The sequence below is a fragment of the Notolepis coatsorum genome, assembly GCF_963971535.1.
Source record: "Notolepis coatsorum genome assembly, chromosome: 7".
Classification (NCBI taxonomy): domain Eukaryota; kingdom Metazoa; phylum Chordata; class Actinopteri; order Aulopiformes; family Paralepididae; genus Notolepis; species Notolepis coatsorum.
Window position 1 is genome coordinate 150716230 of NC_140171.1, and position 21855 is coordinate 150738084.

The following is a 21855-nucleotide window of genomic DNA, read 5'->3' on the forward strand; positions in this document are numbered from 1 at the left end:
CTCAGCTCGGAACTAGGCAAAATCTGCATATGGCTCGCCGACAACAAACTATCATTACACATGGGCAAAACAGAGTCCATTCTCTTCGGTTCAAATAACAAACTCAGCAAGACCGACGGCTTCTCGGTTACAGTGGGTGACAATATTATCACAAGGAAAGATGAAATTACCTACCTGGGTTCCATCCTAGAGGCTAATCTTTCCTGTGACAAAATGGCATCCAATGTAATAAAAAAAGTCAACCAACGAACGCGATTCTTGTACCGGATCTCCTCTCTGGTAAACAAGAATACCCTGAAGACTCTAGCAGGAGCACTCATTCAAGGGTACTACGACTATGCTTGCACCTCATGGTACCAAAGCACCTCAAAGGCACTAAAAAACAAATTACAAACATCTCAAAACAAGCTAGTCAGACTACTACTTGACCTGACTCCTAGAACCCACCTCACCCCTGCCCACTTTGACAACCTAGGATGGCTTAGAGTAGACGACAGAGTACAGCAACTTGCAATGGGCCTGGTCTACAAGATACACTACGCGACCAAGGTACCCATGTACATGTCAAAATACTTCCCAAAGGTCAGTGAATACCACGATCACAACACCAGAGGGAGCTCCACAAATCATGTTAAACCCAGATTCGGCTCAAACAAGGGACTAAACACGTTTCGCAATTATGCCACATCAATGTGGAACGCCCTACCCAAAGCTGTAAAGGAATGTGAATCACTACCCACTTTCAAAAACACTCTCAAAAAACACCTACGTGAGACTGCAATTCGAAACTGGCCCCTACAAATGTCCTAACCTAGTTGTACAGTAAATGACCAAGTAAGGCTTTGTCAGTATTCCAATGTACAGTGTAAAATGTGTGTATGTCCTCAATATCTTATAGACACGTATATTATACACCCACCTCTGGGTAGTACCAGGGATAATATACTTCAATGTGTTTGACTCCTCACCCACGTCTGGGTCGGTACTCGGTATAATACCTCTATCAGGCTTTAATTATATGGCAAGAATAATACCTCCCTAAGGCTTTACTTATGATGCACCAGGTCTGTAACCTCCCCACAGGGAAAGGGTTAATTAAATGGGAATTATTATTAAAGAACCAACACGTTATCACACTCAAAGGAAATAAAAAATGTGGGCCCACTGTACCAAAACAAAAGTCCTATACTAATGCCGGCATAGAATGTGTATGGGGTACCCCTATGAACTGGATTTAGCAACGTTAGCTTCACCCGTAGGCTGCACCACACTGTGTACTGTGTAATAGCTCTGGAGCATCGAAGCTCTATTGTACTCAACCAAAATGGCGGCCTCGCCGCGCCACCACCGTCCAGGTAGCAAGATGGCGTCGAACGTCCTCGTCGCGGGCGCTAGCAAGCGGGGCTGGAGCAGAGGGCAGTAGCTGGCTGAGAGAGTGTGCTGGGTGATGGCGACCTCTGCTGGACGGAAGAACTCCCGTGCTGGGCTGTCGACCGCCGGAGCAGAGCAGACGTCGAAACGCCGGCGAAGGCTGGTTGTTGACAGCCGGCGCTGGGTTGACACGCAGCCATACACTAGCCCTACCTTACACTGAAGCTACTCTCTGGGTCCCAAACAGCCCACCTGCTACACGGTTATACTGTTGCGCAACGTGGCTGGCTACACCACCGGTCTTCTTCAGCGCCTCGCGCTCGGTGTACACTGGAGTCAATATAGCCGTTAGCAGCATGCTACTTATACCGCACACACTGCTACTATAACACGCTATCTATGGACGTTAGTCCTTGGGTTCAGTTTCTCTTACTCACGCACTATCACGGGTCCTTCTAGGATAACCCGTCATATACTCAAGTTCAATACGTTCGCCCGTGTGGTCCACAACGGGAGCTCTGTCAAGACACGACTGATCACATCCAAGTCCAAACTCGAAGAGGCTCGTTCTTCCCCCTTCCGTCTCCATTGGCTCACTTCCTTCCCCGTCTCTCTCGTACGCTCTCTGCCTGCCTCCGCCCCCTGCTGGTACCGCCAACTAGCCACACAGGGAAAACTGGGTGGAAGAATATGATCCAGTGATACTGTTTATAATCCATATTCCAGCCGGTAGAAGAAGGAGAAGCCTGCGTCATTGTTCGAGGGAATATTAATGGAAACTAGTTAGTATGTCTTGGTGCACCAGGGGAGATAAAAGGCAAGTCAGCACTTCTGAATAATAGCCATATTTTCAGGGTGCTACAGATAGAAACAGGGCGGTAGTTGCCTGGGTCTAATTTGCTGCCCTTTTTGTGCAGGGGTGTTACTCTCGCAATTTTGAAGTCCTTGGGGACGTGTCCCTGTTTTATGGAGAGGTTTATTATGTGTGTGATGACTGGGGTGATGGCGGCTGCTGAGTCTCTGAGGAATTTGGAGGGGATGTTGTCATGGCCAGTGGCCTTGTTCGGTTGGAGGGCGCTCAGTTTTTTGAGTACCTCATCTGTAGTTACCATTTCCAGTTTGAAGTCGTCTTTGTGGACGCCTAGGTTCTTGTAGTATGCTACTATGTGTTCTACCCCATAATGCCCTGAGTGGGAGGGTAGTTTGTTTACCAGTGTTGTGGCTATGTTTGTGAAGAAAGTGTTTAAGTAATTGGCTACATCCAGCTTGTCTGTGATGAGCGTGTTGTCCATCTGTATGTTTATGTTTGAGAACCTGGTTTTAAGTTTTTTACTGCAGCCTAGTTGATTATTGAGTAATTTCCAAAGTTCACGTGGTTTATTTTTATTTTCCTCAGTTTCTATTGAAGCTTGCATTACAATTATAAATATACAAGCTGAGGAAATATAAATAAACCTATATACCAAACGTTAGCTAGTGAACAATGCAACACATTACTGATGATCTTTCCTTTTCTTTTATAGTTTCCTTGACGTAAACTAACGTCACCGGACGGGGTCAAGTCGTTAGCTAGTTTGCGGTGTGTTCGGGGGAAACACGTTGTTGTTGTCCTTACGAATAGGCTGAATAGCAACGAAAAACACACAACACATGTACATGTTAGGTAGATATTGATAATAAATAATAATAAAGGTAGACTCATCCGTAAAATTACCTATTCGTAGTTGTTTCTCTTGAAATAGTTTAGCTGCACCGGCTTTTGATAGAGCCCGGATAGCTCAGTCGGTAGAGCATCAGACTTTTAATCTGAGGGTCCAGGGTTCAAGTCCCTGTTCGGGCGATAGTTTTTTGTCACACATTCTAAATAATCTAGAATCAGATTCTAGTGCATTTAACGCTATGCAGATGTTGTAGACATTAAATATAACGTGTTGTGGACATTAAATATAACCTGTAGAATGTCGGTGTTCAGTGTGTTGTAGACATTCTGCTTAAACAATCATGTCTAGAGCAGCTACTGGGGAAAGGAGAGTGAGCATTTATTGCTAGAGTGGGGAAGGTAGGTCCTACTGGGTTGGATTTCACGTTTTTTGTTTGTTCTTGATTTATTGTGACTTGTCCAGCCCATGGGGACATTAACCTGTGATTGCGGGCTTTAGTTACAAATAAAATCATAAAGATTTGGGGGTGGCTGATTGGTAGGGATGTGTTTTAACATGTCTTCTTAAACAATCTGATTTGGGAACAAACATTGTGAACCTATTGGAACTATTTTATGGGAGTGAAGAACCCCAACCCTTCATTGTTCTTGTGCATGTTTCTCAGTTTTGGCTTCAGCACCAAAGTAACATGTATTCAAAACTTCCAAAAATGTTATTTACTTGATTAAAAGTGTTCTTTTAACACATTTTTGAAGTTTACAAACTATATTTACAAATTGTGCTCAATATGTATTTTCTGAATCTGGTGTAATTTAACTTAATTTAAGGACACGTGTGATGTCGAGCGGTGCAGACAGGGGGCGCTGTGGTCTGTGTTATGCTGCGCTACACTAACCCAACCATCTACACTCACTGCAGTGCACACTGACTTTAAACAAGCACTCACTTTAGACACTACACTGTTTTATCTATTTTATTTATTAAAGAGATTTGCACTACATCCACACCTCAATTTTGCATATATTTTTAAGTTTGCATTTTTGTACCTCATTGCCTGCATTTTTGCTTCATTGTACTTACATTTAGTCATTTAGCTGACACTTTTATCCAAAGCGACTTACAAGTTCTGTACGACAGGAAGGGCACAACTCTATCAGCTGAGTAACAATGTTCATCAAAGTGTTGAGTGCTACAGTGTGTAGGTTAGTATAGTATACTGCATGACAGTACGGTTAGTTAGGGTTAGATTTTTTTTAATTTCAGATAATGGTTGAAGAAGTGTGTCCTTTGCCGCACGGTATGCCAGGTCGAGGGCCTTGAAGCGGATTTGTGCGGCAATGGGGAGCCAGTGCAGGTCCCTAAGAAGTGGGGTGACATGGGCTGACTTCGGTAGGTTTGAGATCAGGTGGGCAGCTGTGTTCTGAATGAGTTGAAGAGGCTTGGTGGCGGTGGCCGGGAGGCCAGCAAGCAGTGCGTCAAATGTTAAGGTCTTTAAGCAGATAGAAACACACTCATGTTCCTAAATATATTTATATTTTTTTAATTTTCTTTTACATGAAATATAAAAAAAAACATGACAACACACAATACAATAATAATAATAATACAGGACTTCACAGGACAATAATAGTACTAACAATAATGACAATAGAATAACAAAAATAATAAATACAGAACATACAAATCTAAATTAAAATATATTATTACAGACACCACAAAAGACATTTCCTCCCCCACTCGTATCCCCACCAGCCCAGGACCAACACCCCAACCTCGCTCCGCTGCTAGCTAGTGGCTTTAACTTTCTCGGCTGCCGAGACCCACAGCTCAATGCTGGCCTGACCCACTCCAATCACACGTGCAGTAGAGATTTACATATAGATGACATCCAGTAGTGTCAGAGACCAATTAATCATTGTGAGTTTCTCAGGTTGTTTCCACCTCATGGCTATCAGCTTCTTGGATGCAGTAACGCCCGCCAGAATGATGATCTTTTGTTGTATGGATGGCGGTAGTAGTGATATATCATTTAGGAGTAGTGTCGTTGCTGTCAATGGGATTGAAGTTACAGACTGTATGTTTGAAAGTTTAGTTGTTAAGGATTTCCAAAAACAAGCTACTGGTGGGCAATCCCAAAACATGTGCATCTAAGTGCCAGTGGTCCCCAGTGCGCACCGGGAGTCGGCCACCAAGCAAACAGCTTCCTATAAGATACGTCCTATGGATATAATTAAAATGTATTTGCTGGTGATTAGGGTTGCGGGAGGCTAATGTAACATTAGTCCAAATATCATCCCAGTCAAACTCAAGTCTAATTCCGGGATGTCCCCTCCCCAGACTGTATCCAATAATACGTTTTTAAATGTGGATTTGATTAAGAGTGTATAAAAACCTGAGTACCCTGGTACCCCATGCGCCCTGAGCGCCGACCTTAGTTGTAGGTAGCAGGACACGCCGGGGAGATCATAAAAATCTCTTAGGTCCTGAAACGCTCAAAGGCCATTTTTATCATATATATCCCACAGAGTATGAACTCCCCTCCTCTCCCATTGAGGAACACTAACAGGTTTGTGCCCAACAAGCAGTTGTTGGTTATGAAACATTGGGAGTTGAGGAGCCATGGTCATTTAACCGCACAAGACCTCTGTACGTTACGCCATGTTTGAATCACGTGGGATATGATCGGTCCATATCGTAATTGGCATTTTGATATAGGGGTATTAGAGTAAACTACATCCTGTAGTCTTTGTGACGAGACCGCTGCTGCCTCTAAGGAGCAACAAGATACAGCAATTTCAGGGTCAAACCAGCTTATCAGAGGTCTCAGCGAGAAGGACCAGAAGTACAACTTCAAATCAGGGATTGCCAAGCCCCCATCCTGTTTTCTACGTTGAGTGGTAGTTCTTTTGACTCTTGGGCGTTTGTTATTCCAAATAAATGTAGATATCATAGTCTGTGTCTTGTGCCAGTGGTCTATTGGAGGAGGCAAGGGGAGCATTGAGCCAACAACATGTAAATGTAGTATGTTCATTTTGACTATGGATGCACAGGCCTGTAATGAATTAGGAAGGCTCGACCATCTATCCAGATCTTGGGGAAAATCTCTATGCCTAAGTATTTAAAGTGTTCAACTATGTCAGCCGGTAGTTGCACCGTTTTGGCCAACTCATTAAGAGGTAAACAAGCTGATTTGGGCCAATTCATTTTGAAGCCCGATAGGATAATTGGTATACTAAGTAAATTTGTGGCCGATTGGGAGGAGTCTTTCATAAAAATGAGTAAGACGTCCGCATAAAAGAGCAATTTTGTGTGGTGCATCATTGATTGTTATAGGGGCAATTTCTTCTGTTTGTCTTATAAATTGGGCCAATGGTTCGAGGGAAAGCGCAAATAGTCTGGGGCTCAGAGGACACCCCTGTCTAGACTCTAGAAGACCTAGAGACCGGGAAGAGTGTGGAGCATATTTTGCCTGTCATTATCATTGCTGATTCCTAAAGATCTTTTAATGTCTTTAAGCAGATAGAAACACACACAACAGGTTTATTATTTGGGAGGGAGGGGAGGGGGGTCTGTTACTTTGACATTATTCCAACTATTACTACTGTTTTTTTTGCCACTCCTCTAATACAGAGGTTAAATGTTTATGCTCCATACATTTTAACAGACGTGTCTCGGGGGAGGTGGGGGATGAAAAAAAAGAATAAAAAACCTGTTCATTGCAAACTGTTTGTAACCTGAAAACCTATAAAAATATATTGGGAAAAAAAAGAAACACACACAACATGTTCCTAAAGATCTTTTAAAGTCTTTAAGCAGATAGAAACACCACAGATACCACAAATTCTTCTACGCAAGAGACATCGAGAGGTTTTGTTTCAGAATTTTATCATCAATTACTAACGTCCTCGTATGAAACCCTCCAACTAGACTCTGTCTGGAGGAGGGATATACCAGACCTGGAAAATGACTTTGATTGGCAAGGAGCCTGGGCAAATGTCCGACTTACATCAAGGAACCCGGATCATCAACAAATCAATCTTAACTATATTCACAGGACATACTTGACTCCTATAAGACTGTGCCGAATGGGGCTTAAACAAGATTCCAAATGCACCCAATGTACAAATGGGGACGAAGGGACATTTATGCACATGTATTGGGACTGCTCACCAGTTAAGGCATTCTGGAAAGATGTGACCCAACAAATATCAAAACTCGTATCTTGGAATATACCTGTACACCCCTCGGTATTACTATTGAATGATGTTTTTGAGTTTGCAGTGAATCCACAGCTAAAGAGATTGGTTTTATCGGGTATCACAGTAGCCAAAAAGCTGATCGCATCACGCTGGTTTCAACCGGAAAAAATTTGCCGTAAAGTTTGGTTTCTTACATATCTCGATGTAATTTACCATGAAATATCTACAGCAAGAATTCTGGGTCTCAATGAATCCAAAATGTCAATGTGGTTAGAAGTGGTGGAGAGAATAAAAGCTAGCTTATAATGGTAGTGTCTGGTTAGGTGCGAGGGATAGTGGAGGTACTTCTCAAGGTGGGGTCCGGGAGGGGGGGGTTCGAGCTGGAGCATATGTGTGTAGGTTTTTTAGATAACAGGTATTAGGGGTATATCTTATATAAGACAACTAACTAAAATGTGATCTCATTGGATGTGCCCTGACAATTAATGCTTGTATATCTTATCGTGTGTTGTCATGTTTGTTTATATGTTTGTTTAAAAAATAATAAAAAAATAAAATACAAAAAAAAAGCAGATAGAAACACACACACAACATGTTCCTAAAGATCTTTTAAGGTCTTTAAGCAGATGGAAACGCATACATGTTCACGTCTGAAATAAAATAACTTGAGGATGGAGTCCAGTTTTTTATACAATAGAAATACTTTTTAATTTGAAGTTGTGTCACAGGCATCATCGTTAACAATATACTCAAAAATGCAGATTTAATTTTTGTCTCAGCAACCGTTCATCTCTTTCTCTCTCCGTCCCAGTCGCTCATGCATTCACTCACTCACTCACTCACACACACACACACCAAGGACGAAACACAAAGAAAAACAAAAAGTGACTTGAGATTCTGCTGGATTAAAATCACTATCCACCCTAGATGTGCACACACACAAACTCTCTCTCTTACACACAAACTCTCTGTCTCTCTCTCATACACACAAACAAAGGGTCGATACGCGTAATCCGAAGGCAGGGGGGGGTTGTTTCGATGTCTGTAGTAACTTCTACCTGGACAAAGCTGAAATCCTGCAAATGAAGCGATATAGAAACCATTAGCCGCTGTTCCGACACACGTTGACCTGAAACCTACATCTTCATTCATTCAACCGGAGCACCTTCAGTGTTAGACTCAGACTCCTGTGTGTGTTAGGGATGTGCATCTCCATCACTGAGGCCGATGCGATGTGCATCTCGATACGGTGCCAATGATACGATACATTAACGATACATTTGAAGCACTGGGCGATGCGATACGATTCACCCCTGTTGAGATACGATACGATTCGATACGATTTGATTCAACATAATGCGATTCGGGGTGATACGATGCGATTCAACACGATGCAAAATAATGATACAATTTTATGGTATGACAGAGGATTTGGTTGTATTCCTTATTATGCAGGCAGCTTATATTATTATAAAAAAAAAAAATAATCTACTGTAAGACAATTTATATAAAAACTCTTGGGTGCCTAAGACATTTGCACAGTACTGTGTTTTCTATCCACTTTAACTAAAAACACACACACACACAATGTATATATACACACTACTGTGAGACAATAATAATCACACACAAAGGGATAATGGCTTATAGCAGACTTAATGATTTTATAATATTTCAGATAATGAAATTAAATGTTTATCATCAACTATCCAGTTAGTATTTATATTGTAAAGTTTGGCCACTTTAAATCATTGAACATAGAGAGAGAGAGAGAGAGAGAGAGCGAGAGAGAGCGCGCGCTTGAGCGTTCTGATGCTCCGTAGCTAACCACACCATGATGGCATTTTGTCAACAACACAGTTTGAACCTGGAGGAAGCGATATAAAGAAACAAATTGCCAATAAATGTGAGGTTGTCTTTGAACCTGTTGTCAAGCGTCGTCAATATACCCCCCCCCCCCACATTTCCTCACCAATGGAACTGGTGTTGCAGAGTCACGTTAGTTAGTTAGTTAGATAGTTTAGCTGAACGGCTAACTGGCTAACGTTAGCCAGCGGCTACTAACGTTAACCAGTTGATCAATTCAATTCATGTCTCCTCCTCGACTTCCACTGTTTGTTGATAACTGTGACGCGGCTCTCGCCTTCTGTAGTAGCGAAGCAAAGATAGTATCTGCTGTGTGCAGTGCACTGCTGACAGAAGTGGATGTGGATGAGAGGAAATTATATGAATGAATCGGTTTTGACCGATGCAAAGACGCTAACAACAGATGCATCGCGAGTTCAACCTGAATTCTAGCACTTATTCCACCGGTGCACTCGCATCGCACTCGTTTATGCCGGTGCACCGATGCGAATCGGTGAATCTTAACATCACTAGTGCGTGTGTGTGTGTGTGTATGTGTGTGTGTGTGTGTCCTCACTGTAGTTTGTCTTGCAGTAGCTCCAGTCTCTGCCGGTCCACGTAGCGCGAGAAGAGAGAGAGCAGGTTGGGGGGGGTGAAGAGGGGTGGGGCGAGGGAGGAGGGGGGCACGCTCAGGAGCTCCCGCGTCACCGAGAACACCAACTCAGTCCTGGGGGGGGGGGGATGGGTGGAGAGAGGAGAGGAGGGAGGAGGGAGAGAGAGGAGGGGATGGGGGAGGAGGGAGAGAGGGATGTTGACTGTTTCATTCAGTAATAAAAATAAATAAAAAAAAGTGCGGTTTGATTCAGTTTAAAAATAGGCAAAAAATTATAAAATAGAATGGACAGGGCGGCTGGGTGGCGCAGCGGACATTGTGCTCGTCACCAACGCAAAGAGACACCAGGTTCGAATCCGGCTGTCGGCGTTGCCTCCGGCTTGGGCCAGTCGTCATACTAACTCAATTGGCAGAGTTAGCGGTGGAAGTCGATGGGTGGTAATCTGGACGTTGTGGACAGCGACTCCTACAGGTCGGTTGGGGGACGCCTGCACAGCAGAGACAGGAAATGGCGGGGGTAGTGTGAGCCTCCCACACGTTACACCTCGCCAATGAGAGTCTGCGCTGGCAGGTGAAAAGATGTGACAGACTGCCTCCTCGTGTATCGGAGGGGACACGTGATGCAAGGCTTCCATCCTCCCTACAACCGGCCAGTGGGGGGCATATGCAAGCAACGTTCAAGACAGGGGAGGGGAGAATTGGCACAGCGAGATTGGGATGGGAGAAAAATATCGGCAGACCGCAAATGACATCACGTCATAAATCAATCTCTCCAGACTGTTTTTGACAAAAGTAGCGTTTTATTTTTCAAACGTATTCAAGTATAAACATCATAACCATGTCACAACACCAGTTATAATGTATATTATCATCAATACGTTAGTTTACCAATAGGTTAAAGTGTTATTAGATAGATTTTCGTTTTCGTGTTGTATAGTTCGCGAAAGTCGACCATTTTGGAAAACTTTATGTTGGGAATTGTAGTTTTATTTTTTTGGACACCAAGGCAAGAGCTTTCGATGAGCGTTGGAATTTTTCCGAACGACACTTCCCAAAAGCCTCTATGGGGTTTCAAGCAAATTACTTCTGTATGAATTTTTTTATATCTCTTATTACTCGGTATAATAAACTTAACGTATTGGTATATATTGAAGCGAAGTTAGTCTCTCTTCCCTATTTTTTGCATGTAGCAACAATTAGATTTGAAATTAGTTTCAAAATGGTTGCACCCTGGCACAAATAAAAAAGCTACTGTACATACAGTAGATTTCATTATCTGTTCTTATGCATGCCTGGTGATACTAAATCCAAATTGAACTCAGGCATTTGAAATATATGATTAGGCACAATCCATAAATGTGTGAATTGGCTATAATAAGGTAATTTATAAGCCTGCTATTCTATATTCTATAATAATATTTCAAATTGCATTGGTCCGGATGGGAGAATTCAGTACTGTATCTACAAAAACTTCTGTTTAATCATCTTCCCTTTATTTATTTCCTTAGATACACATGATCTCAAAAAGGTACTGAACGAGATCAGTGGCAGTTTTTCATGTCTGGTAATTCTTAGCATGGTGTTATTCACTGTCAAAGATGCAAAGAAAAATTATAATTCATATTCTCCTTTGTTTCATCACAATTTAAGCAAGCCTAGTAATAGACAATATTTCTGACACTGGGAATACATTCACTGAGGTCCATAGATGTCCCTAGATACCAAGAATATGCAAATTAGCCTTGTAGAAGTGGAGCAATATTCCATTTACTTAGGTATGTATTTTAGGCGGATTTTCTGAAAATAGGGCTCCGGGCTTAAGAGGTTAATACTTTGGTTTCTTTCAACGTTCAGTTTTGAATTACAACAGAGCAGCGCTCTTAAAATTACAGTGCATAGGAGGTAGTGAGATAAAATTAGCATAGAATTGACACAATTTAAAAGGGCACAAATGTGTATTACGTATAATGCACAGACATTTTTGGAGAGTAAAACTGTACATTCAGGTCACACCAGTTTTGGTGACAGACCTCTTCAGACAAACATTTGTCGAGAACATTTTCATTATTGACATGCATTCCTTGTCCCCTGATATGCCCAAGCAATGACAATAACCTCACATTTCAACTACCGGTACCTCTTCAGTTGGATCTGTGACACCGTTTTGATTCCACATAGTTAGGGTGTAACGATGCATCGATTAATCGAAATGCATCGATTGTAATGTGACGATTCAACTGCATCGATTTGAAAATGTTAGAATCGATTATAAATATATATTTTTTTATTTTTTTGGGTATTGTTTTTATTTACCTATAGTCCATTCATGCTGAGTGAATCAGTTCCCCCAGCCACATTTGTGTATTCAATTCTTTTTGGGGAATTAACTGATAGAAAATGTATCGAAAATGTATCGAATCGAATCGTGGTCAAATGAAGAGATTTCATGATGCATTGAATCATTGCCTGAATAATCGTAATCGAAATTAATCGTTGTGAGGTTGCATCGTTACACCCCTACACATAGTAGAAGGGGATGTTTTTGTGACCCTTTATTTTTCCCCATGTGAGGTTGGACACAATACATTGCGTGATTTGCGTTTGGTTGTAATACTTAAAGGGGAACTCCAACATTTTGGGAAATTAGCTTATTTAACATCTTCCCTGGAGTTAGACAAGAAGATACATACCTTTTTTGTCTCTGTGCGTGCATTTTAGCTTTGGGAATAGACGCTCCGTTAGCATAGCTTAGCTTCATCACTGGAAGTGGGGGAGGGTTAGAGCCTTACAGTGCCTTACAGTGTATTGCAAGGTCTGACATTGACCAAACTTGATATGCATGACCTTGGTGGGCTCTAGGTCAACTCCTGAAAAGGGGGTCAATGTCAGACTTTGCAATCAAAAGTTAGGGGGCTAATAACCCTTGCCATAATTTCAGTGCGCCCCTAACTTTTGATTGCAAGGTCTGACATTGACCCCCTTTTCAGGAGTTGACCTAGAGCCCACCAAGGTCATGCATATCAAGTTTGGTCAATGTCAGACCTTGCAATACACTGTAAGGCTCTAACCCTCCCCCACTTCCAGTGATGAAGCTAAGCTATGCTAACGGAGCGTCTATTCCCAAAGCTAAAATGCACGCACAGAGACAAAAAAGGTATGTATCTTCTTGTCTAACTCCAGGGAAGATGTTAAATAAGCTAATTTCCCAAAATGTTGGAGTTCCCCTTTAAAGAAACAGGGTGTGTTTTAGTGAACAAGAGTAAAGTTGGACACTACATTGTGTGAGAACTCATATTACTGAGTAATGTTACATTTAGCAGGTCAATATGGCCATCTGTTGGTGCTTTGGTTCCTCACATTCACCCATTCACTCACACATTCACACACCGACGGCAGAAGGCAACCAAGGTGCCAACCTGCTCATCGGGAGCAATTAGGGGTTAAGTGTCTTGCTCAAGGAACGGGAATCGAATGGGGAAACTTCTGATTACCAGGCTCTACCTCCTGAGCCACTGGAGGCAGGTTGCAACATATTTATTTTATGCTAAATGCAGTACCTTTGTTTTCTTTGACAATATTTGTCATTGTGGTTATTTATTTGATCTAATAAAGATACATTTGCATAAAGCAAGCCCATCTGTCCACTCCCATGTTGATAAGAGTATTGAAAAATAATCCTTTAACTCATTCAGCGCCAGACCCGAGTAAAGTCGGGTTATCTCGCCAGCGGTTGGGCGTCATACCATGACATTAAGTTAACTGGTGCTGAATAACATCATGACATTAAGTTTACTGGTGCTGAATAACATCATGACATTAAGTTTACTGGTGCTGAATGAATCATCTAATGAAACGTATTGAAACAGTATTGTGATGAGCAGGTATTCAGAGCAGGGGACAGTTAAGGGGATAGTTAACACTTTCTCCGCCAATAACGTCATACAACGGGTTTCAAGTTCATGCGAATTCTGCCAGATCACGGCGTACAATGTTATTCTGATCATATTTCATATTTTCGCCATGGTATTCATATTTCACTCACGGAGCCTTGTCTGATGCTGTGTGAGCCGGCACAACTCTGCAACGCTTCAATACTGCCACCTGGTGGATGATCGGCGAGTTGCCAAACCGGATATGCCAGTTGGATGTCGGTGCGTCTGCTAAATCCGTCCGGCCACTCGCATATCATCCCAGGACTCTAGCCACACACCGTGGATATGGATCGCTGCCATAACTCAATAATCGACATGATTTGGGCGTGTATTAGTATTATACAAACCGGAAATGGATCGCCTCGATCCCCATCAAATAACTGGGTTCTGTTTGCTCCAGTATCATCGCCCAACGGTAAGAGGAGGCTGCCGTGAGTTTCAGCGTTTTTGTTTATTATCGATGCAAACTGCTCTGATCTATATATCACCCATACTACATAAATCATTTAACGACGATCACGGAATTATAAACGACCCCCCCCCCCCCCCCCCCCTCCGTTAACCCGCGCATGATCAGTCATAACGTTTAGGACCATGTACAGTTGAAATTTTTAATATAGCGTGTATCGGCAACAAATGGCATTTGATAATGTATATATGCATTCATGCCTATATCTCACGTTCTAGGAATTACTGCAGAAAACGATAAAAACATATTTATATTCTAGACTGTATTTTTGTATGAATGTGTGAATGAAAAAGTAAAACGTTCCTAAATGGGCCATAGTAATGTCAATTTAGCAATACAATTTAAAAAGTTATAGCCCTGCAAAGAAGGTAAACATCTCCATAGGCTTAGACTGGTGGCAGTGATCAAACATTGATGGATATAAGCGTGACAGAGAAAGTGTTAAGGGGAGTGTCTCACCATCGATTGTCATCCATGAGTTGACAGTTGGGGTCGGAGCTCTGCATCCTCTCTCCTTCACTGAGGACCAGATACAGCAGCGTCACACCGAACTACATGGAGAAAGAAAGACCAGTTGAAAAGGTATCAGACTTGATGCAGGGTTCCCACAGACATTGCAAAATGAAATTCAATGCCTTTCAAGTACTTTTCTAAGCACTATTTATCATTTTAAATGGGCATCTAAAAAGGATACAATTCACTTTTAAATGCTGTTTTTTTATAGAAAAAAAAATCAGATCCAATATTTATGGCTTAAAACCAATTTCCGACAATTTTATCATGGATGAACAAAACTTTCAATGCGAATGGTTGATTTCAATTTCAATAACTTTTTAAGCACCTTATAATAAAATGGGCTGTTTTCAAGGAATTCCAGGTCTTGACTTTTTATTTTAAAAAATCAAGCACTTTAACCCATTCCGTGCCAACCACGGGTATAGTCGGGTTAACTAGCCAACCGTTCCGTGCCAATCACGAGTATAGTCGGATTTTAATCGTTATTTCTTTTATTAGCGATATCCATTCATTTTCATCCATCCAGCCTGATGTTATCGTTGGGAATGGGTCTGAGCTCGTATCGTCTCCCGAATGGTATTGCACATCATTGGATTGGATGGGAATGTGCATAGAAGAAAAAACTCCGGTCCGGGTTTCCCTTCTCGGGCATGCAGTATCGTGTTACCAGATTGACTGGGGACACTCAGAGCAGCGTCGATGATGTGTTTTGGACTATAACGTTGGATCAATAAATGGGATCGATATTTGGAATGGCGATCAGGAATTGGATTAATCTTTTTGCAGAACATCTGATGTGAGGTAAGGAATTTAAGTTACGATTACGAATCTTGGGTTAATCAGATGTTCCTATCACCGCCATCGGAGCGTGTGTGTGACGTTAGCGCTGAGCAAGTCACGAATAAGCGATTTTCAGCCCGCTTTTGTATCGTGCATAAGGACACATATACTATCGATAATCTAGCCTTTATTTGAAAACTATTCATAAATCCGCCGAAAAATGACAGCGTGTTTTGTGTATTCCACTAAAGGGCGATTATCGCGTATTTCTCTGGAATTACTAGAAATCTCCAAAACTATACTCTTATTCAAAACGGTATAAAACGGAAATGTACCGATGAAAAAACAATCCGTTTCGTACATGTTGACTGCAAGCAAGTCATTGATAAGCGACGGGTGTATTAGACCCATAGCCATAATTTAAGATATAGTTTAAGCGTTTGAAAATATCCCTGTCCTCCCATTGAGTAAAGTGCTGGCATAGAAGCCCTAATTTGGTCATATGGGCGTGGCTCTGAATGAGTTAAGCACTTCAAGGACCTTGTGCGAACCCTGTTGATGGGAGAAAGCAACATGGAGCACATTAGGGGCGTGTCCCCACATTAGGGGCGTGCCCCTGGAGCACATTAGGGGTGTGTCCCCACATTAGGGGCATGTCCCTGGAGCACATTAGGGGTGTGTCCCCACATTAGGGGTGCATCCCCACATTAGGGGTGTGTCCCCACATTAGGGGTGCATCCCCACATTAGGGGTGTGTCCCCACATTAGGGGCATGTCCCCACATTAGGGGCGTGTCCCCACATTAGGGGTGTGTCTGCTTGAGAAAATACCATGTTCTGCAATAAAAATTATTGAAGTGAGATGAACAGACTGAAAATATATACGCAATATATTTAGTATCACAATACTATCGTATCGTAACTCAAGTATCGTGACAGTATCGTATCATGAGGCCTCTGGTGACTCCCACCCCTAAGCAGGACCATGCATACCTTGTTCTGCAGGACTCTGGTGACTCCCACCCCTAAGCAGGACCATGCGTACCTTGTTCTGCAGGACTCTGGCCAGCTGGCCTTCGCTGCCCTGCAGATCCTGCAGCAGGTCTGTGAGGGCGGGGCTTGACAATGACTGGATCACCAAGGCAACCGGCTCCACCAACCAGCACAGTACCTGGACAGGAGGAGGGGAGAGAGAGGGGCATACGATTATCAGTAGAAGACACATATCATACAGAACGTGGTCTATGAGAGGACCAGGTCTCTACAGAACGTGGTCTGGGCCATGCAAAATAAATGATTTGGTTCTGGTTGCCGACCGACCCTGCAGATTTAGGTGCGACCCAAATACATTTTATGAGTTACATTTTTATTTTATTTTTTTTACAATAAAGTTTAGTTAAATCTTAGTCAAAAAGTGCAGTCCATGTCAATAATGAGAATATATAAAAAGCAAGTATTTCACAATATTTGCACAGCTCTCTGATGACATTGTACTTTTGTAGTACAGTGTCTTTGTATTTTAACCTTTAGTATTATGGATATTAAACATGCTGGCAGAGTACATGCATCCATGTTTTTATTTATTTATTATCTTTTTCCCCCTCCTTTTTCCGATTTTTCTCCCATCCCACTGTTAGTCGTTATGCCAATTCCCAACCGCCTTCCTGGTTGTTGTGCACCCCCCTACTGTTGGTCCGAGAGGCCGGAGACTGTCACATGCCGGCAGCCAGCCTGGCAGCTCAGATTCTCACTGGGAGAGTGTAACGTGTGGAAGGTCGCACTATCTCTCTCCAGATCCTACCCTCGCTGAGCAGGCGCCCCGACCGAACTGTAGGGGTCGCTGTCCACAACGCCCAGGTCCCACCCGCCAGCTTTCCCCACCCCCTAATACTGCCAATTGTATTAGTGTGAACGGCCAGCCAAGCTGGTGACAACGCCGGGAGCTGGGCTCGAACCCAGCATCTCCGGCGTTGGTGACGAACGCAATCTCCGCTACGCCACCTGATCGCCCTATGCATCCATGTTGTCGTGAACATTTTAATTAAATAAAGAAATTCCCTATCCATAGTCGCCGTGGGGAAAAATAAAATAAAATAAATTCCCTACCTACCCATGGCCTTAACTGACAACCAACAGGAACCAAAAATGTATTTTGTTAGGCCCTATAAGAGGACCAGGTCTCTACAGAACGTGGTCTATGAGAGGACCAGGTCTCTGTACAGAAAGTGGTCTATGAGAGGACCTGGGCCCTCATTTATCAATGGTGCGTACGCACAGATATGTGCGTAACCCGTGCGCACGATCATTTCTAAGCAAAGTGTGGGACTTATCAATTTGAACGTGTGCTTGACTTTGTGCGTATATCTACGCACAGCTCAGACCATACGTACCTGGCGCCCGGCGGTAGAATAAAGACTGCAACGTGGAAATAAGCTTTTGTGCATTAGTTCGACAGTAGTGTAATTATTGTCAAACCCTATAAATAGCATTTGGAATAAGTCTTTCTTTCCGAATGAATGCAGCATGGTTTATATATAGCGTTATCGGAATACTACGGTGTGCACTGACTGCGCTCCGCGTAACTCAACTCGTTATTATTTTGCGCATAGATTGCAGAAATACGGGAACGTTTTGATTATATTTAAAAGGCTTTGACATTGTAAAATGAAATAAGTGGAATTTCGAAGCTGTAAGCAGAATACAAGTCATATGAACACCCACGATATAGTGTTCATCCCCCTTCTTACTGTATAAGAAAGAATTAAAAACGCATTTCAACGAGAACAGAGGTTATTTGTTGAGTTTATGTGTATTACAAAACCCTTGCAATAAATGTGCCTTAAATGAATGAAAATTAAGCATACATGCTCTGGATACAGGTAGCATATATCGTGTGGGTGATATGACTTGTATTCTGCTTACAACTTCGAAATTCCACTTATTTCGTTTTACAATGTCAAAGCCTTTTAAATACAATCAAAACGTTCCCGTATTTCTGCAATCTATGTACCAATAATAACGAGTTGAGTTCTAACAAAGAACGTATTACATGCTGGGTAGGATGATAGAGTGTATGCGCGTTTTGCAGAGGGGGGTCCGATTCTGGCAGGGAGTCCGAATTCGGCACAACACCGGCTATGGAAACAAATCATAAATAGACTACTGTACATAAAATAGCCTATAACATTATAAAGGATATAGGCTATAGCAGGGGTTCCTAACCTTTCTTCCCCGAGACCCACGATTCCTTGGAGACATATAGGAATATTATATAGGCTATACATGGGTCCGTCAGCGAGGAGATTTAGCCATTGAGAATAGGCTATTATGGCCAAACGAGGGCATATAGCCTATAAATATTATTAAATGTTTTTATAAGCGTAAAGATACAAGGACAAGTTATATTAATGATCAAGTTAGTTTACTGTATGCAGGCTTTGCGGGGCTCCGTGTGACGTGTCTGTGCCATGCTGCGTTATGCGCAAATTACTGTTGCATAATGTAGGCTATGGTATTATATATAATTGATATATGCTACCTACCGACATCAAAATAGATTGTATGCCTCTACAAATCATATTAAACCATGCAGGTAGAAAATTGTCGGAAATACGTCGCGATTTGGAATCAAATTGACGGAGAACTTTAATCCCTGGGTATTAATAGAATGAAACGGAAAAAAGGCAGTCATATTCCAGCATGGTTATTAATGACACCATCGTCATGCAGTGGTTAACAGTCTTTATTAGTGTGCCCAGGCAGCAATGGTCTTTAGGAAGTTAATAGATATCATATCCGACATCACCGTGTACACGTCTGTCAGCCTGTCGCGTATTTCTCCCATAACACGCGTTCGCTCCACTTAGTCCATTTTTCCACATTTCATGGGGGTGTTTCATTACCGTATATGGTTAATTACGGGCGGTTCTTTATGCAAATACTTAAAATCGTGCACGAGCGAGGAGCGTAGAACAAGTGGCATTTATCAACACGGAGTACTTGCAGGTGTGCGTAGGACCTGTGTACGCACGTGTGATAAATCCCGATTTTTCTGTGCGTACACACATTCTAAATTCCGTGCGTAGGAACGGAAATAGAACACTTTCTACTCATTGTTGATAAATGAGGGCCCAGGTCTCTACAGAAAGTAGTCTATGAGAGGACCAGGTCTCTGGCGCCACCCAGTGGACGTTACCTGGTCCTGCCGATCCTTCTTGGCCAGGGTGGGCAGGTTGCGGGCTATCGCCATGACAACGGCAGCGGCCTGGGCTGGCGGCAGGAAAGGGAGGAGCCTGGAGATGAGGCGTTTCCCCTTCCTCACCGACATGATCATCACACACTGGTCATCGCTCACTCTGGAGAGAGAGAGAGAGAGGGAGAGAGTAGAGGAGAGAGTAGAGAGAGGGAGAGAGAGGAGTGAGGGAGGAGAGAGAGGGAGGGGGGAGAGAGGGAGATGAGAGAGAGGAGTGAGGGAGGAGAGAGAGGGAGAGAGGAGAGAGAGATGATTGTTCATGTTTAGTAAGGGTGTAACAATATTCAAAATCCATGACTCAATATGACTTGTCTTCTTCCTACATCCAATGGCCACAAACATCTGTGTTGTTTTGTAAAGAAAAAACCTGTTCTCGATAAAAGCTTATATTTGAACAATATTCATAAACAGCAGAAGTAAGCCTGTCAGAGAACACAACACACAAAAGTTGGATCTGGTTCTGGAAACCATTTGAAAATGTGTTTTAGCTGCAGTGTTAATTTTGTCAATGAAAATTATGACTAAATATGGTCGTCAACGAAGCTTTTTCCCCTGACTAAATCTAGACTAAAACAAAAAGGACAAAATCGAGACTAAAACTGACTAAGACTAAAACTAAAAATAAATGAAGGTGACTAAATATGATAAACGAAAAAGGAGCATTTGACACATGACTAAGACTAAAACTATTGGTTTGATTATGTCTTATGGTGTATTTATGTGGAGCACTTCTATGCTCTATATGTATATATATAATTTTTGTACAACCGCAGGGGTCATGTCTGCTTCACATGGGCTGTGGAAACATTCGGTTCACTTTACTGTTTTTGTTATTTTAATGGTGAGGGTCTTTACCGGTAATTGTTTAGATCTTTAACTCATTACGTTATGGGGGGAGTGGGGAGAGGGGCGTCTACATGAATCTATGATCCCAATAGAAATGAATGTGAATTTGACTGACTGTAGCGGTACATAGAATTGCATTACAAGAGAATAAAATGCCTTTTTTTTCATTAACAAAAACTAGACAAAAATGTCATCCGTTTTCTGCAACTAAATCTAGACTAAAACAAAAAAGACAAAATCGAGACTAAAACTGACTAAAATGTTCAGACCTGTAGTTGACTAAAACTGACTAAACTATAAATAAATTAAGGTGACTAAATATGATGAAAACGAAAAAGGAGCATTTGACACATGACTAAGGCCATGGTTACACTGGGGAAAACAGCAACGTTTTTGTTGCTGAATGATTACGTTTGCATGTCCAAGTTAAAAAGAAATGCCATTTTGGCAGGAAAACACATTGTCCTAGTGGCAACGCTGAAAAGGTGTTTTCGTTTTGGAAACTCGCCAAAACTCGCCGACAATGGTGCCATGTAATCTGTGCGAGCCGGATACGGAGCCGTTCTGCCCAATGCCCATGCGCAGTAGAGACCGACGCCAAATTCTCCCCCTCCCAGACCCACCCATGTCATGTCAACAAACCCTTACCACGCAAGAGTCGACTGCATGAGCAGCTCAGAGCTCCTCTTTCAACATAACAAGCATTAAACAAAATGGCCCAGTCATCTATTCACTTTTGATTAACACTTTGAATGCCCAAACCGAGTTTTCTCGGGTTTACCCCCCACGGGTTGAATGCCCATAACGAGAATATTTGTTTTTTCTCGTATTTATTTTTTTATTAGCGATCTGAATTCATATTTCATCAACCGAGTCTACCGTTGGTAATCCTGCCCCGCCAGGCGCTCAGATGTGAAAAAAGCGCCCCCTATCGTCTCCCAGATGGTAATTCACCCTTTTGGATTGGATTCAATGAAAATGCATGGGGAAAAAAGACCCGGACTCCACATTTTACTTCTCATGCAAGCAACCAGGGCCGATCAGCTTCTTGCTGGACCATCAGAGCAGCGGGGATTATGTGTTCAATAAAAGGATCGATTTTTGGAATGGTCGATCAGGAATTGGAATAATCCATTTGGATACCATCTGATCTCAGGTAAGGAATCTATTTTACCAGTATTAGGATAATCAGACCTTTTTTCACGGAGATATAAGCTTTCCCCCTATATGTGATATGGCTGTTTTGACTGTGCGAGTGATCAGGAAATAAGAGAATCGATTTACAGCTTGCGGCACATGTAGCGTGCATATGTACACATATACTATCGATAATCTAGCGTTTATTTGAAAACTATTCATAAATAGGCCGAAC

At 42.3% G+C, this 21855-nt stretch overlaps 1 protein-coding gene across 1 annotated transcript in view; it reads right to left on the reverse strand.

The window, feature by feature from the left end:
• Positions 1-7922: 7922 nt before the first annotated feature.
• patl1 (PAT1 homolog 1, processing body mRNA decay factor) overlaps positions 7923-21855 on the reverse strand; it is a 66864-nt gene continuing 52931 nt past the window's right edge. Inside the window, exons 16-20 of the mRNA XM_084318992.1 lie at positions 19581-19740; positions 16431-16556; positions 14550-14641; positions 9654-9803; positions 7923-8307 (exon numbers count right to left, since the gene is read on the reverse strand). Of these exons, the coding sequence (XP_084175118.1) occupies positions 8286-8307; positions 9654-9803; positions 14550-14641; positions 16431-16556; positions 19581-19740 (550 nt within the window). The 3' untranslated portion in view covers positions 7923-8285. The remainder of the gene's footprint in view (positions 8308-9653; positions 9804-14549; positions 14642-16430; positions 16557-19580; positions 19741-21855) is intronic.